The 17,231-nt window shown below is 43.1% G+C and overlaps 1 protein-coding gene across 4 annotated transcripts in view; it reads left to right on the top strand.

Moving 5' to 3' along the window:
* Positions 1 to 3,341: 3,341 nt before the first annotated feature.
* trim36 (tripartite motif containing 36) overlaps positions 3,342 to 17,231 on the top strand; it is a 33,823-nt gene continuing 19,933 nt past the window's right edge. The window contains exons 1-4 of one of the 4 annotated variants that reach the window (XM_037098792.1): positions 3,342 to 3,617; positions 8,214 to 8,240; positions 9,970 to 10,204; positions 16,715 to 16,795. In XM_037098792.1, coding sequence (XP_036954687.1) covers positions 3,555 to 3,617; positions 8,214 to 8,240; positions 9,970 to 10,204; positions 16,715 to 16,795 — 406 coding nt within the window. In that variant the 5' untranslated portion in view covers positions 3,342 to 3,554. Of the gene's footprint in view, positions 3,618 to 7,954; positions 8,241 to 9,969; positions 10,217 to 16,714; positions 16,796 to 17,231 lie in introns of those variants that run through there. The other 3 variants (XM_037098789.1, XM_037098790.1, XM_037098791.1) reach the window with 3 other exon arrangements.

The raw sequence follows: 17,231 nt of genomic DNA, 5'->3' as shown, positions 1-17,231 counted from the left end.
GAAGACAAATCATGATCATTTCCCAACCAAAACCAAGACCATGTAAAGTTGCTTCGTATCCATGGCTGTGGGAAACAAACTTTGCCAACATTTTTTGTGACAAATGGAGTGGTCCAAAGAGAGGATGCACCTTTATTAAAAGTGCTCTCAGTTAGTCCAAAGTCAGCAGTCCTTCTGTTTGTTTGTGTTGCTGAATCTTGTTACAAATGGAAAATGTACCCTGACGATGACACCACTCAACCACAAACGAGTTTCCATTGTGCTCTCACATGAAATCCAAGCATTTTGTCTTTTTTTGTTTTTTGTGCCTGATGTTGTCACTAAACAAAAAGTCATGGGGTCGCTGATAGCATTCGGTAAACCTCAACATCTAACCCAAAATCTTAAATCCAGAACTGCACCTAGAAAGAAAAGATAGAAGTGTCCCATCATGACCCCTTTTCTCTCAGGTTAGGTGGACTAAAAGGACATCGCTCCACCAGCTTCTGAGTTTCTGTATAGAAGACAAAGTCCTTATTTCCTCTCACAGTAGACTGTGGGGTTGGATGACTCAGCTGTTGTTGCTCTATTTTTAACTTCAAACACAACAGCTGGTCAGCATTTTCCCTAATTTGCCTTTAATTTTACTGCAACGCTGACGTGTTGTGCTTTAGAGTAACACAGTCTGATGTTTGTTTGTTTTTTTTTTCTTTTAATGTCCGTCCTTTGCTAGGTCAGTGAGTTAGCTGCAGCTAAAAGCCTGGGGGGAAGGGGAGTTTCTCTGGATACAGGGCACACATGCAAGCACACATATAGAGTCCCACCTGGGAGCTGCATAGCGCAGGCACAGACCTCACTGTTGGCGCTGACGATGTAATTCAATCCAGACAAATGCGGCCTAGTTGCACTCTGATACCCAATCTGCGAACGGAGGTTATTAAAAATTTACGCGGCGCTTGACCACACATTTTTGTGATTTTCAATCCATCCAAGTTTAGAAGAAGAAATCAAACCAAAAGGAAAAGTGAGGATTGAAATGTGCTTCCCGCCCCCCCCAAGTGAATACAGCCCAGCCCAGATTCAAGAAAGTGTCAGGGGATGCTCTGCGACAGCCAGCTGCCGCAGCTGTGGTTTGGGTGCGGTTATGATCCCCTATGTTCATCAGGCAACTTACACCTGTGTGGCACCACCCTCCTCAACGAGACGCGTAACCCTATAGTGTCACCGAGCAGCAGAGGCCGAGGGGGAAGGACGCGTAGAAAGTAAAGTTAAGCTCTGCGTGAAGGAAAGTGACGCCAACATCACTGTCAGGTTCGTTTATCAGGCGCATGGGGACAGAGGACTGTTTTCCCCTTTCTTGAATGAAGCTGTTGCTACAACACAAATATAAGAAATACAGCTTGTTTACCGCATTGCGTCATGTGAAAGATTGAGTCATTCCTAATGATCCACGGGCCCTCGGGTCATCTTACATGCGCCTACGCAACAGCTGTTTTCTGTGCAGTTATTTAAGTTGAATCAATTCTCCTTAGTAAAACACACTAATCAGTGCGTTCTATTGATTATTCAGTCAAGCACAGGGGCACTGTGGTTCAGTTATGTGGCTTTTTTCGTGGGGCAGGTCAAGTGTCATCTCCTCGCATATTACACATGAGCACTGGACTCGTATCCATGCATGTTAGCTGGCATTAGCTGATGTGAAGTAAATGTCAAAGCCTCACAGAGCTGCTGGCCTGTGGAGTCAGTGTTCATCACAACCTGACAACCCAAGTTGTAATTAACGGTCCAGTATGTGAGAATTTCAGCTGAAGATATTTAAAAGCGATCAATATAACGAAGAAATAACAGTTTTTAAGTGTTGACGTCTGTATTGTTGCAAACATATCTGGCCTACTGAGGTTAGCATGCTAACCAGCTAGCCCAGACCTGTCATGGTTTCAAGCTCCTGTGCTACCAGTCCGCTCCGCTAGCTGCACAGCTAACCGAGCTTACAAGTTCAATGCAGCTGCAGTTAGCGGTCACGCTCGCAATATGCTGCCACCAATTTGTTTTGAAATTGACAGTGGTCATTTCTTACATATTGCACCTTTAATGACGGCTTATTTATAAAACAGTGGTATGATTTAAAGCCATTATTGCCTTCCACTGTAAGTACGAACGTGTTCTTTTTAAGATGACCGCTCGTCCAAAAATGAAACCACATAGCTCCCTCGCTGCAGTGAACAGTGATTATCTCAGTGTTTTTTTTTTTCTTCTTTTTTTTGGAAACAGCGGTCAGATAGTCGACTAGTTATTAGTTTTGTCATGCACCGTTTGCTCCGCTGGGGCAGTCTGCCAGTTTGTCCCCCTCTACATGCTCAATGGGGTGGAATATGAAGCCGCGGGGCCATCTGGTGATGCGGAACAAGTGGCATTTGCCAGAAAAAATTAAAAACACGAACTTAATCCGGCCCCACACGGTCGGCTCGCATTCCGGCTCAGGCATGGACCAGGTCTCTGTTTGACTCTGGCTCACACGAGATCGGAGCCTCTCCTCCTCCTCAAAAATCCAGCTTTAAAGGGACGCCATGTGCTTTTGGAGAAGAAATTCAAACTGAGAATTTTATCAGAATCAAATCATAAACACTCAGAAAAATTTATTTTTCTCCAATAACTGAATAAAGAAGCTGTTCTCAGAGGGAAGATAACTGTTGTTTGATGCTGGAAAGGTGGCAGGGTCCGCCACATATAAACAAAGTAAATGAGCATGAAACTGTGCTGTTGCAGTCATGACAACAAAGACAGTTTATTTATTTATTTCTTATCCAGTCAAGGAAGATCTCTCTCTTCTGGTTCCAATCTCGTCCCAAAAACTGCACAGTGCACCTTTAATGACAGGAAAAAGTCCACAGTGAGTCCACAGAGAGTAGCGGTCACATATTCGGGTCGCAGCGAGCAGACATGAGTCCATGTAACGCAACATATGCGCACATGAGCGCGCTGCCAGCCATGCGTAAAACTTGACCGAACGTGGCTCTGACAGATTTAAAGACCACCCTCTCCCCTCTTTAATCTTCAGGCTGGGATTATTACGATTGTTTTTCCGGCGATTGGTAGATAAATCTGTCTGATGGATGACAGAGCTGAGGCTGAGGGAGGGAGGGAGGGGGGGGGGATACAAAGAGCCCTGTGAGTCGAGACATCGCCGCTGAGGGATGATGTGGAGAGAGAAGGAGGGAGATGGTACAGGAGAGGAGAGGAGAGGAGAGGAGAGGAGAGGGCGGGGTTTCCCTCCAAGATGAGGCAAACTCACAGAAAATTGGCTTCTCGCGGGCAGCAGGCGCGCGTACTGTAGCGCGCACAGAGAGGGAGGGAGGAGAGAGGATGGTGATGGAGGTCTGAGGAGCGGCTCTTCTCTCTTCATGCTTATCTCACCTTCCCCGTGAAGCCGTGACGCGTCTCATCCTGGCTCTTTTATAATAATCCGCGGCTGCTTGTTTTGTGTTTTTCTACATCCTTACTATCATTATTATTATTATTATCATTTTTTAAAGAAACCCGGTCTCTCTGCTGCACATCCATCTCCATCTGTAGCCATGTCGGACTCTGAGGACATGACGGAGTTCGCCAGCATCGTGGAGCGGATCGAGCGGGGCGAGGTGAGTCTCCCTGCGGATGATTTATGGCGCTTGTGACAGCGGCGGGCTGTCCGTCAGCGTGCTCCCGGCGGCAGCAGCGCCGGAGCCGGCCGGCCTGCAGGGCTGTCAGGGGGGTGAGGAGGAGGAGGAGGACCGGGGTGACAAGCCAAACCACTGGACAGCTCCATCACACTATCATTTAATCACATTACTGCCAACACTTTCCACGCATTGCATCATATAGCTCTATTATAATGCACTGTATCCTCCACAGTGTCTGGTTCTGATGACATGATCAGGACTGGCCTGCAGTTGGACCCACACCTATTGTGGGCGATTTCAGGTGTGCCTCTATTGTAGTCTTATGAATACCACACCTATCTATCTATCTATCTATCTATCTATCTATCTATCTATCTATCTATCTATCTATCTATCTATCTATCTATCTATCTATCTATCTGATTATTAGTAGTATTAATATATAATCCTATATTTTATCCTGCTCTGTACTAGTATTTTTGCATTATACATGGTGTCTGCGTGTCCTTTTAAAGTCTTAAAATGCATTAAAATTAGCCAGAAAAGTCGCTGCGTGTCCAAAATTTCAATTTCTGGGGTTTAAAATGCCACAAAAAATGTGATTTCTGATTTGATTTTATCAGTCCTTTAGTTCATTTTTGTCAGAATCTATTTAGACCCACCTTCCTTTTGTTTCATTCTTGCACTTTGCTGTATAATTAACCATAATCTGGCATTAAACCTACATCTTCACAGGTCAGGATCATGCACTTGAATAAGATTTGTCCTAAAATCAATCTTAAATTTGGTTGAAATTCTCTAAAGATATCAGTCAGTGGCCTTGACCCAGACACTGGCTCAGATCTGGAGTTGGTCCCTGGACACTGTTGTTGGCCCACTGCTCCACTTGGATGGGTCAAATGCAGAGAAATGCAGTGTTGCACATTGTACGATATGTAGTAAAATTAAAGATTCTTCCTTTCTTTTGGGTCTTACACCTGTACACATCCTGTGGTGTTATCAAGTACTGATGCACCCCAGTAACTCTGATATTCATAGAAAGATCTGAGATATCAAAAGACCCGTTTCTTCTGACAGAAGACTGAACCAGTCATAAGAAAAGACCCACACATTCCCCATTATATTCTCCTTTATTCTGTGTCAAGGCTTCCTGGCCTTAGGGCTTCTCTTCTATTCTTAGAGGAAGAAAAAAAACCTAACATAAAGAGTTTAATTAGAGGCTTCGGTCGCTGAGTGTGTTGGTAGTTAGATAGTGCTGCAGGCGGATCACAGACTCGTGTCAATATGTGGGACACTTGGCAGCAGCTGTGTGGTGTGTCGGGGGCACCGGGTTACTGAGGTGTGTGTCTGTCTTTACCCATTTCGCTCTACCTCACATGTTGAAATGCATCTCTCTCGCTCACACACAACCTCTGTCATTCATGCATGCATGCATGCATGAGCTCTGTGTGTGTGTGTGTGTGTGTGTGTGTGTTTCATGTGTCCGATGGAAAAAAAAAAGAGCAGATTGCACAAGTGACTGACTCACTGGCGAGCTACAGTCTCTGGATTCAGTGATATTTAATTTTAGATTCAATCAGGCCCGTCTTGCACAACGAGCAACAAGGTTTACTCGTGTCTCTGTAGCGTCAGAATGACATGCAAGAACTGAGACTCTGGTAGATATAAACACAATATACATGTAACAATGGTGGTAGTGTGAGAGATTCTGTGTCGGGTCTCTTCCTGCAGGCTACAGCATCAAAACAGGACAAAGACACTGTGCAGACATTATGTTCCCTTCAGCAGGCTGAGCATCAGACACTGTCAAGTTAAGTGTTACATAGATGTGAAATTAAGCTTTCCTGAGAACATTTAAGAAACCCTTTGCTCTGAGAATGAGTAAAAGATCACACACTTTGAAAACGATGCAGCCATTTGGATGTTTCAGAGGGCAGACAGTTTCCTCCTCTGTGTTTTGACTCCCAGGGGTCCTTTACCGAGGGTCCATACAGGCTGAAAAGTCTGTGACAGAAGGTAGAAATCTCGAGGTGGATGAAACTTCCGTTGCCTCGGCGAGATTCAAACATCAGCCCTGACAAAGGTCTGACACTGTCTGTATGGTTCGCAGCAAAACGAATGCTTTTGGGGAGCGAATGACTCGACAGAATCAGCTCTCAGTGACTGTGCACGCTCCGGACAGTAGGTTCATTCAAAGGAATCCATCCACCTCATTATGTTGCTGCTGCAAAAATTAAAAGAGAGAAATCTCCCTCCCAAAAAGCAGTTTCATGGTCCATTTTGTTGTTTAACTAAAACATTGTGCGGTCGACCTGCTAGGGGGCCCCAATGTACAATGAAATGAACCTCGCAGCCACTGCGGCAAGCAATCAGGAGATCATAAATCCTCTGAAATAAAAGGAGGGACCCGACATTAGTAGAGACTGTAAAGCGAGCAAGTTATAGCTCACACAGAGCCCTTTATAAACTACAGAAACGTTATGTGAGGATCACTACAGTAGCCCACAGTCAGTCCGGAGACTCTGCAGAGCTCGAAAGAATTTGCTATACATTTAGATTACCTGATACTACTAATAGAGCAGAGGCATGTTTATTTATATTGCACCATTAAGACACAAGACAATTTAAAGTGCTTTACAGGGGCAGAGGAATGCATTAAGAACACAACATTAAAAGAACATTAATATTGCATGAAATAAACACACACTGTACATGCTTTGTCGTCGCTGCTACAAGTGCACTGATTGTACTTTATGCTGCTAACAATGCTGTCTGCAGGCACAACACTCTTATTCCCTCGAGTATGATTTTTCCTGGTCTCCTCATGTTACACATGTGTGAGTGAGTGTAAGAGCAGCTTGTGTTGCGGACGTATGTAGTTCCCAGTCTGGACTGCTAGCTGCACGGCTAACTGAGCTAACAGGAGTATTCATTCCACAGGTGGTGAATTCTTGCACACTGCACCTTTAATACAAAATGTAAATCAACTAATAAATGATGACATATCATTATAGGTTGATATATCCAGTGATATATAAAGCAGGGCTGGTTTTAAATGCAGCCTTACATAGAAATTATGTCATTTTCTGATTTTAACAGACTGTTGTGCTTGTTCTTATAGCTGTAGTTCAGTCAATATTGTTGTATCACTATATATTACAGCATTTGTGAGCAGCTGTTGAGGAGATATCAAAATATGGAGATATGTTGTGTTTTTGTGATGTGGCCTAAACATTGTGATGTTACATACGGTCGCCTCGCCGCTGGCCACCTGTTGAATTAACACTCCAAACCAACAGGGGGCAGCATTTCACCAGAGCCTTCACCTAAATGCTGCTAACTGTAGCTGTTAGCGAGCTAGCTAGACTCCAGTCAGCCTGAACTGGGAGCATGGGTCACCTGGAGACTGAAGGTTTTCAGACAGGACGGACGATGTCTAGCTGGATTAGCATGCTAACTTCAGTAGCCATCTCTGCAAAACAATACAAAGATGTATTTAATTTCTGTCACCTGTTTGTCAAGTGATGCCCAAATAATGGATCACATATTATGATCCAGTGATATGAAATATATGATCCTGAAAAGGGCCATTCTGCAAAAGAGGTACGCCCACTTTTACTTTCAGTAGTTAAAGGTGCACTATGTAGTTTTAGGTAAGGTATTTTAATCATAAGAGAATCACAAACTGATTTTTTTTTTAATGCCGAAAGAAACTAAATATAGCCTTAATTTTCACAACTGAATAAACTAAATAAACCAAGTAAAGGACAATTTAAAACAGTTTTATTTTGTTTATATGTGGCGGACCCTGCCACCTTTCCTAGCTTCAATCACAGTTCCCTGGAGCTTATTTTCCTCCACAGCTTGTTTATCCAGTAATGGGGGAAAAAGTAATCTCTCTGAGTTGTTCATATCGTAAACATTAAAATCCCAAAATCAAGAGTTTGTATATGTTCTCCAAAACAACATAGTGCCCCTTTAAGTAAGAACCCAGGACTTTCACTTGTAACAGATTACTCTCAGTACTTCTCCCATAACTTCCTATGTGCAGCTGCGGCTGAACTAAGAACAGATCATGCAGATTTAGGTGCACAGTAACAGTGCTGAGTCTCATCTGTGCCTGATCTGAGAGCACCTGAGTGGACACCAGGTCGGATGGATGACTTGCGTAAAAGTTTACGAGCTGCACATGAAGGCAGCAGTCTGGTTCCTATGGAGATCCGAACCCCCTCCCCTCCTCTCCTCTCTCCTCCCCTCCTCTCCTCCCCTCCTCTCTGTCTCTCACACACACTCCCCCCTCCTTCGTCTCTCTCCTCCCCCCTCCACACACACACACACACACACACACACTCGCTGCAGCAGTGGACGGAGCCTCCTGCTGATTCACACGGCGTCACTCTATTTAAATCCACTCAGCCGTCTCTGTCGGCATCTTCCGCCCGGCGGTCCGAGGAGCAGCCGAGCGCTACATTTTTGGATACACTTTTAGTTGTTGTGTTGCTGTTGTTTTACACACACACACACACGCGAACAGACGCCCAGGCTGATATTTTCTGCCTCATCATGACTGCAGAGATGCGGCGTAGCAGCAGCACCATTGCGGTAAGTGTTGAAGTGAAGGATTCATGATGGAGACGCTTCCCGACGCGTCATTGTTGTTCGAGCCTGTCGCGGGACGTTGTTCAGAAAGAAAAGTTGAGCACGTTTAGCTGGAGCTGTCTGAGTTCATTCAGACGTGGTCTCGGTTTTTTTTCTTTTCTTTCTGGTCACGAAATATTTTCGCTTTGAGCAGCTGAGTGTAAAACTTCCTCTGTCCTTCTCGTGGGGGGAGGTTGTGTTGTTTCCACACGTGTGGACGCGTTTTTCTGCTTTTCATTTCAAGTTTTGCTCACTTTTTTTTTAAATGGCAGGTTGTTGTTTTTCATAATCACAGCACCTGGAAGGAATGAATGAATGGGAGGGACAGTTTTTTTCCTCCTCCTTCTTCTTCTTCTCTAGTCGTGAGCCAGCAGAAACGTCCTCTCCTCCTGTGAAACGTGAGCTGCTGGACTCGTGTGTTTTCTGTGTTTTGTCTATATTTAGCCGGCTTAATCCTGTTCTTATGTAATGTAACAGAAACATGTTAAAGACAGCGTGGCTTGGCTGTCACTGTGGGCTGTGTCAGGGGAGGTAAAGTGAAAGTCCAGGCAGGATGATAAAAGAATCAGGCAATCAATTCCTCTTACATGAATTCACATTTCCACCCAGCTAAATGTTGTTCCCACAGACAAAAGCTGCATCTGCACCCTCCTAATAATAGAGTATTGTTTCAGGAATCACAGACAGCTGTATCCTGAAGCTGCTGAGCTCATTTCAGATTTCATCTTCTTGTTGGATGATACAGCAGACACGGCACCGTATGAAAATATTCACGATATAATCATCTAAATAGTCTTTAAAATTGAGCTAAGATGTCACTTTACGCACGCATTTGTCCAGAAAACACACATTTTTATTGATTTAGTGGGGAAACAAACACTCATTAATAGGGGTCAGTGTAGCGATAAGGATTATCAGTAGTCAAGGAGACCCATTAGAGATAATTGGGACAGATGTACAGGTGCAAATAAAAAAAAAAAAATAATTAATTTAAAAAAATCAGGTATTTGTCAGTGAGGAATGTGACTAACTTCAGTTCACTCAATTCTTGCACTGAAGTCTGGTTTTAATGTACTTTACTTGATAATTTCCACTTTCTGCTACTTCATACCTCCACTAGATTTATTTGATGATGATAACGTTGCAGATTCGGATCATCCGGTGCTGATCTTTCATTAATTTTGAAGTGTAACTCAGTCAGATGTTCACAGCGGTGACTGCGGACACAAATGCATCAGAGCAAAGTATTGCATTTTTTAAAATCAGTGCATTTTATTGATGATTACTGATAATCAGAAAATTACTAGATATCAGCCCAGACAGTCTGTCTGCCTCCATCTTGAATAAGAAATCATTAATAAGAAGGTCTTCCTGCACTCCTTACCGTTGTTTTTATTATTTGGAAACCGTAGTATTTGAATAAGACCGATTTTAAATTGTTTTTCCGGGGATACAAGACAGGCCTTCAGCCACAGTTACAGGCTATAAATCTGGGTACAAAACGAGCTAGCCAGTTTCTTCAAGTCATTCACATGAACAAATTCATTCATTACCCTGATCATGAAAATTCCCTGTGATCAACTTGTCAGAACCTTCATCGTCCCATCCCCCAGCAGCAGCAGCTGAGGTGCTGCCTCCATGTAAAACAGCCTAAATGTGAAGCGTCTTTATTAATCCTGCCTCTCACCACCAGGTCCCGATCAAGAACATCGAGAGGGAGCTGATCTGCCCCATCTGTAAGGAGCTCTTCACCCACCCGCTGATCCTGCCCTGCCAGCACAGCGTCTGCCACAAGTGTGTCAGGGAGCTGCTGATGCTCAACCATGAGGACTCCTTCGACGCCGGCTCCGAGTGCTCCCTGCCGGGCAGCCCCAGGTCCAGGGTGCCGTCCCCCTCCATGGAGAGGCTGGACAGGCTTGTGAGATCAGGTGGGTCTCGGGGTAAGGAACCAAAATATACATTTTTCTGTAGGTTGTATAAGTTTGTTCTTTTCTTTACAGGAGGGATTTTATTGTGCACAGCTTAGTGTGTAGGGCGATGGGGTCTCACATTTCACAACAGCGTGTAGAGGCATTAGCAGGCAGTGATCAAGCTACTGTTGTGAGTTGACATGTGAGCTAATGGAAGCTAATAAGCAGGTGATGGCTGCATGGGGAAATGCAAGAAACAAATGCATCTGCACCATCTGCCAGTGAGATTAATATCAGTTGTTTCTAACTTCCTGGAACACCGTTTTTCTCCCGATTCCAATAACTTTGCATTCAACAGGTTTCCGTGACTGCAGCCTGGGATTTACCTCGATAGAAGAGACAAAAGGCTTTTTTTCAAATGATAAAGAAATGTGTGGTTACAGATCGAAACGGAGGGCGTATTTGATTATCTAACATACTGAAAGAGTAGGAGGGATTCACGAGCAAATAAGCAAACTTTCAGCCAATGCAAATAAAAGGTTAATGGCGAATAAACCCATGGAAACTCAGAGGGAGACAAAGCATTACTGTATTGTGTTATATCTGTGTTTTTTGTGTGGTGCAGACACCTCCCCTCCTCCCTCTCTTGTCCCAGATAAGCAAGAACAAACATAAAAAAAAAACGATTTGATAATTTCACCGCTCAGCCATAACATTGTCAGTCGTCACTTTTTTTTCTCTAATCCCGTCTGCTTTTACAGGCTTCATTAAAGAGACAGCAGAGGAGCTGACAAGCTGTAGTTTTTTTTTTTATCTCCGCAGAGAAAAGAAATGTTGACAAGCTCTCTCAAGCCCCTAATTGTCTTCACCGTCTGCCTCCTAATGGCCCAGGGGGCATCGAAACATCCCCTTCAATCATGCGAGGGCGTCGCGTATTCACTTGGAAACGTTTCAGCTCTCATTTTCACCGCACCTTCTTTAATCGGATGTAGAGGCATATGTGTTTTGCGTGCTATGTACACGAGCGAACAGAGCACATCTGTAAGCTCCTTTAAGGCTTTTTAAACTCTTAAAACCAAGCTGAGCTGCAGGAAGGGAGGAGGAGGAGGAGGAGGTGGAGGAGGAGGAGGGGTCGGGTGCAGGTAGCTGAGTTAGCTTGTCACAATATTTTCGCGTTCTCTGCTAAACGCACGGCGCCGCTTCAGCTGAGCCCGAGTGGGTCAATGTCTAAGCCTCGAAAGCAGCACAATGGGGACACAAGGCTGCCTTTCTGCCCTTTTTGAGAGCTCTGGGCTACGAGCCATTTACATACAGATGTCGTCTCATTTGCACTCTTGTCCAGTCTTGTTGACCAAACCAGAGTTGTGTCCAACATCCGTACTACATACTAACTCTGAGCCCAATTCTAAGATTTGAGTTTTGAGTGCGCTCATCCTGGACACATGACAAAATGAAGTGCGTCAGGGCATATACTAGTAAAAGGTTATTGTGTCTGATAGATGTACACATGGGCAATTCAGTATTTGTAACAAAATCCGAGCAGGCAGTTTCTCAATTTCACTGCAGAGATGATCACTGCTGCCTCTACATCCGTATCCATCCTCTCATATCTTTTTACTTCTTATCTGTTCTTTGCTCAGAATCAGCACACAAACCCAGCTGGTAGTGTGTGAGCCCCTGTCACAGATCAGTCATATCATCTGCAAACAAAGCACACTGATCTTGTGACCTTGAAAACTGTGACTAGAGACGGAGAAGGATGCTGCATCAGAGCCAAAGTAGTTCAATTTAGATGTATTTTATCAGCAGTCTGACACCAATTCTTAAAAAACATGAGCCATTTTAGTTTACTGTTTATACACACTTTTTTCCCCCGCAATGCAATGCACAAAGGATACGCTTTTCGATGATGTTAAGACTGCCACAATACTGCTGATATGTGTAGCATGACACTTTGTTTATGGTTGGTACTGTATGTGATCAGTATGGAGCTGGGACACAACTCAGGACTCGGCAGAGGGGATGTAAATATCCACTGTAACACTTGGGATCAAAACTGTTACTTATTCTGTAGGTTTGTGCTGGAAGTAAACACAAATGCATATTCAGTAGCTGAGTCTCAAATCCATATTACACACTTAGTCTAATCAGGCGTTTGAGTTTGTGGTGAAAACACATGACTTTGCAGAAACGAGATGTAGAAGCTGCTCACAGCTGAGAAACAAAATGACCTCCAGGAACACTTCAGAAAGCAAATCAAGTATTTTTTTTATTTTTTTTTGTAAAGAATAATTTGAAGTTTGACATCTGATTGGTTTAAGTTTCAGATAACTTCTTGTATGTGTGCAGTATGGATGTGAGATACAGCCGGGGAAGTAGAACGGTTGATATGTGTTGAATCAATGGACCATTTTACATGAAACTGAGTACCAAGTAGCCTCGGAGCAGCGCTGAGAATCTAAACCAGAGAACCGGAGCTAAAAGAGATCCCCAGAGGTACAGTGAGGTGAGGTTTTTTTTTGGAGGGGGGGGGGAGCTATTCAGCCATTCACTGTTCAAAACCACTGAGACCGAGCTCCCAAACACAGCCTCCTTCATTCAGACGCCCCCCATTTCAACCTGAATGAGTTCATTCTTCACTGGCAGGACTGCATCTGTTGACGTACGGAATAATCAAATCCTGCTTCAGAGTAAACAAATGTCACGCCTGTGTGTGCATAAGCGCATAACTCCCACCTCGGTTATTCTTATATTCTCAATCTGACTGCTTGTGAATTGATGCACGTTGCTCGGAGTCATTTTAAATTGATTTTAAATTAAAATTGAATCAACATGAACTATTCACAAGTTCCTGACAAGTGGAATTCCCCTGGGGGATTATTCTGGGAGGTCGCTCCCGTGTTAAGTGCATTTAATGAGCAGATTACATAACATTTACTTTCTCTGTGTGTTTTCAGAATATTCAAGAAGTCTCGAAATATGAGAACATTAACTCCTAAACAGGAAAAAAAACACTGAGTATTACTGCCAACCGCCTCCAACACGGGGTGATCAGATGGCTGGTAGTCATGGTGAAGCAACCTGCCTGTAAGGAATGAATGAGGGATTAGATGAAGGGAGAGAAACGAGAAGACTTAAGGCTATATTTATCAGTGTGCAGCCGGGACCAGCCCGTTGTGTTTGGACAGAGGAAGGCGGTCACTAAAACTTCATCAGCATTGTTCCTTATCTTCATTTTTTTTTTCTTCTCATGTTTCTGGGTCTCAAACAGCATAATGCATTTATGTTCAACAGCTAACTCATGACAGGTGCACTTTAAAGTTTTGTATAAGTGCTTTTAAAGGAAGAGTTTGACATGTTGGGAAATATTCTCATAAGTGTCTGTCTGCAGCAGTTGTGTATGTAGGCTAAATGCTAAGCTACCCTCAGGAATATGGTTGTATTAGCTCTATTTAGCTATGTAGCTTAATAAGCTAACTTTAGTTCCATCAGGTAGTTTAGTCTCCATCTAAGTTTTTAATGTTTTCCAGAGGACTTAAAAACAGGAAGTATATAAAGTAATATATCCTTAAAGAGGCATTAAGACATGGCCAAAATTTTAAGATATAAATGTAAAAACAAAGGAAATAGTATCACCAGCTGAGTGATCTGAGGTTGAGGTGAAGGCGGACTCCGATCAGCTAATGGCGCCACTTAATCGTTTTGTCGTTACTTTTGAATTCTGGCCATTTCACGCAAATTACACCAGATGCTATGTGCTACAGATGGCTAGTTAGCTAACTAAGCTAATGCTAGCTCCATGGTGACTCGTTTTAAGACAGTAAAATGACCATAACTATGCGTTTGATTGATAAATATGCCTGTGAGATATATCCTGACAGACTGCATGTCTGTTTAGCTTGATTAATCTATAAAGTTAGCCTACAAAAGCTTCATATTTGGCTTAAAGACACAACTGTTTTGTACTCCTCTAACTCATTAAGGAAGCGAATAAGTGTATTTCCCAAAATGGCAAATTAGGTTGTTTTCGTTCATTAATAAATAACAGCCTGAATTGCGGAAATGTCCAATTACTAGTTATGAAAAACTGTCAAATCCTGTTTTTTAGTTGTGTTTGAATATCGACCTTGTGCACAAATCAAGAGTTAATTGTGCTTTTTGATAACTGTTCACATCCTGTATGTACATTTTAACGATCTGTTTTATATTTCACTCTGAACTGCATTCTTAGATTTCTCATCCACGTTGCTTTTGTTTTGGCTTTTTTTTCTTTTCTCCGATGTCATGTTGTTTAAAAAAAACAATAACTGGTTTCACACGTCACTTCTTCACGTTACTGTTTTTTATTTTTCTTGTTGGTCTCACCTCACTTCTCTGTTCATTGCTTGCAGCCACAGTGCGAAGGTCGTTTGGAAGCCGAGGTAGACGCGGCCTCCGTGTTTACACTAGCTGTAGTAGTGAGTACAGTACTACTAGAACCCCTGTGAAACCCTAGTTTGGTTCTACCTTTTCTCTACTTGGTCTACCTTTTAGCCCTGTCAACACGGCCATACAAACTCACACCACTGGGTCGGGACAAAAACGTAACTTTACTGATACCGTGCTTAATATTAGGAGATAATGACTGAAATCAAAAGACAGCACCTCTTAAAAATGTCTACTGAGCATCCAGATGAAGGCATTTTGAATTATTCCTTTTTTTTAAAACTTTGAGTAGGTTAGGAACAGATGAGTGAAAGGAAAGGGGAACAGCGACGGTGAGTCATCATACGAGGATGTCGACTTAAAGAGGAGCAAAGTGGAACAGACGAGAACCGAAGGGAGGCAGAGTCCGGGGAGCGACGGGGAGTTTGGCAAGTGACAGAAAGGAACTGAAAGACTGAAATTAGTGAGAAAGGGGGTGAGGATGTTTCCTAGGAGTTGAAGTAGGACAGGAATGTGTATGTCAGTCCCGGACCCCCAGTGTGTGTGTGTGTGTGTGTGTGTGTGTGTCTGTACACTACCTAAGCTTTGCATTCATTTCGTATAACATGGCGGCGAGTAAAATGCAAGAAAATGCAAGTCTGTGTTGTTTCTGAGCAATATGTTCGGACATGCAAAGATTCTTAACTGTCTCATACTGACGGACGTGTGTGTGTGTGTGTGTGTGTGTGTGTGTGTGTGTGTGTACCTTCAGGGCGCTGTTAGGCTTCACTTGACAGTCATTAGTGTTTGATAAACAGTTAGTAAGAACACAGACCTGTTTTAACTGACTTGTAATCATTTTGGGCACGATGAGTTGAGAAGCGTCAGGTTGGCGGCCAAGTAAAACAAGACTGAACACTGGATCTGTTGGCCGGTTATTTGACATGCTCAGTGAATGTTTTTAAGATCTCCTCCAAGATTAGATGATTGTAAGAGCCACTTAGAAATGTAACAGAATAGCAGACAACAATGAATCAGTGCTGTCATTAATAATATAATATTATTACTTTTTTAAAGAGGGAAATCAGGAGGAAAATAAGAGAATTCAAACCTTACGTGGCTGTTTTCACTGGATTAACACTGATTAAGAATTATGTACATATGGCTGAGATACTAAGAAACATTTCCTTATTATGATTAAACTATTATACAAACTACGGTCAATCATATATGACAAACACTGTCAGAGCAAGATGTCGGCACACATTTTGACAGCAACATTCAACGAGCCTAAAAACAGATTTTCACTTGCATTAGACTTGAAAAATGAATTGAAACCATCCGTGCACACACGACAAGATTTCGTCTTTTTAAAAATAATCGGTTAGATGTGCAGACTGTCTGTCGTCTGTGCAGAGGAAAAGAAAACAAGCCCTGTTTGCTCTGCAATGACTCGTCAGGTTCTGCCTGCGACGCTGCAGATCCACAAATCAACACACAAACACACACAAGCACACACTTTGCTGCAGGCGTCTCCTGTCTGCCTCTGGTTGGCTCACACCTGCTGACCTGACCAGAGAGCCAGAGTCGGTGTGCAGCGTCCCAGCATGCACGTTGACTCACATGACTATAAAACACACGTACGCGCTCTTGCTGCCTTCGCAGGATCACTCATTGGTTTGATTATGATTTTCTTCTCTCATCCGGTGACTTTACTCATCCTAACAAGGCAGTGTCACCTTCATGACCATCGTCAGACTGAGTTTCTCATCGTATCGTTGCACCACAATGTTCAGTTCACCTTTTTTTGTCATATGAAATCAGGTAGGGATGTGTGGCAAAGGAAAGCTCAGTAGTTTCAGCAAGTAGTTGGATCACAGACAGAGTTGGCCTCCGGGCAGTGAACTGTCTCGCACCGTCACAGTCACAAACTTGGCTCACGTTACACGGCATGAACACGGCTACACATCCTGTATCACATAGTTTATCTGTTTGCTGTTCTGCCACTGCTTCTCCCTCAGCTACACCTTTATTCTTTTCTTTTTTTATTTGCAAAACTGCTGTTTTTTTGAAATAGTTTTCCTATATTTCGCTTACCTGAGGAGTGTTTGATTTAATTTCCAGGTCCTCGGAAACGAAGTGGAAATTCTGGCTTGCATACTGAGATAAATCCAGCACTCCTCGCTTCCCCTGTCCCCCAAAAACGTGAAGCAATATTTCTGTATTTTTATTTATTTTTTTATTTGCTGTGTAGTGACTTCAGTTTGCTGGCTTCATACGAGTGTGTGGTAACTGTGTTTGGTGACCCTCCCATTGCTTGCACCTGTGATGTGACCTTGTATAACAGTTCCTCTACTGTGTGTGTGCTGCCTTGTTACGATGCGGCTGCATCGCTAACAAGCACAATATTGTGAGAAACTCTTGAAAGCTGTGTTGCTTTAAGAGGAGCTTTTTATTGTCATGAAAATAAGTGTTGATGCATTGAACTGGACGTTTGATATTACGGTTCAATCGCAGGACATTTTCATTCAAAGCCTTTCGATAAGTTCCATTGCTTGATTTGAAAAATCCATATTTTTATTTTCTTGATCACTCATTTCAGGGAAATTTGATTATTTCTGTTTTTGTCCAGATCATTATA

This window comes from Acanthopagrus latus, chromosome 5, assembly GCF_904848185.1.
Source record: "Acanthopagrus latus isolate v.2019 chromosome 5, fAcaLat1.1, whole genome shotgun sequence".
In the NCBI taxonomy this organism is placed as follows: Eukaryota; Metazoa; Chordata; class Actinopteri; order Spariformes; family Sparidae; genus Acanthopagrus; species Acanthopagrus latus.
Note: the sequence above shows the minus strand (reverse complement) of the source record. Positions and strands in the feature narration are given on the sequence as shown.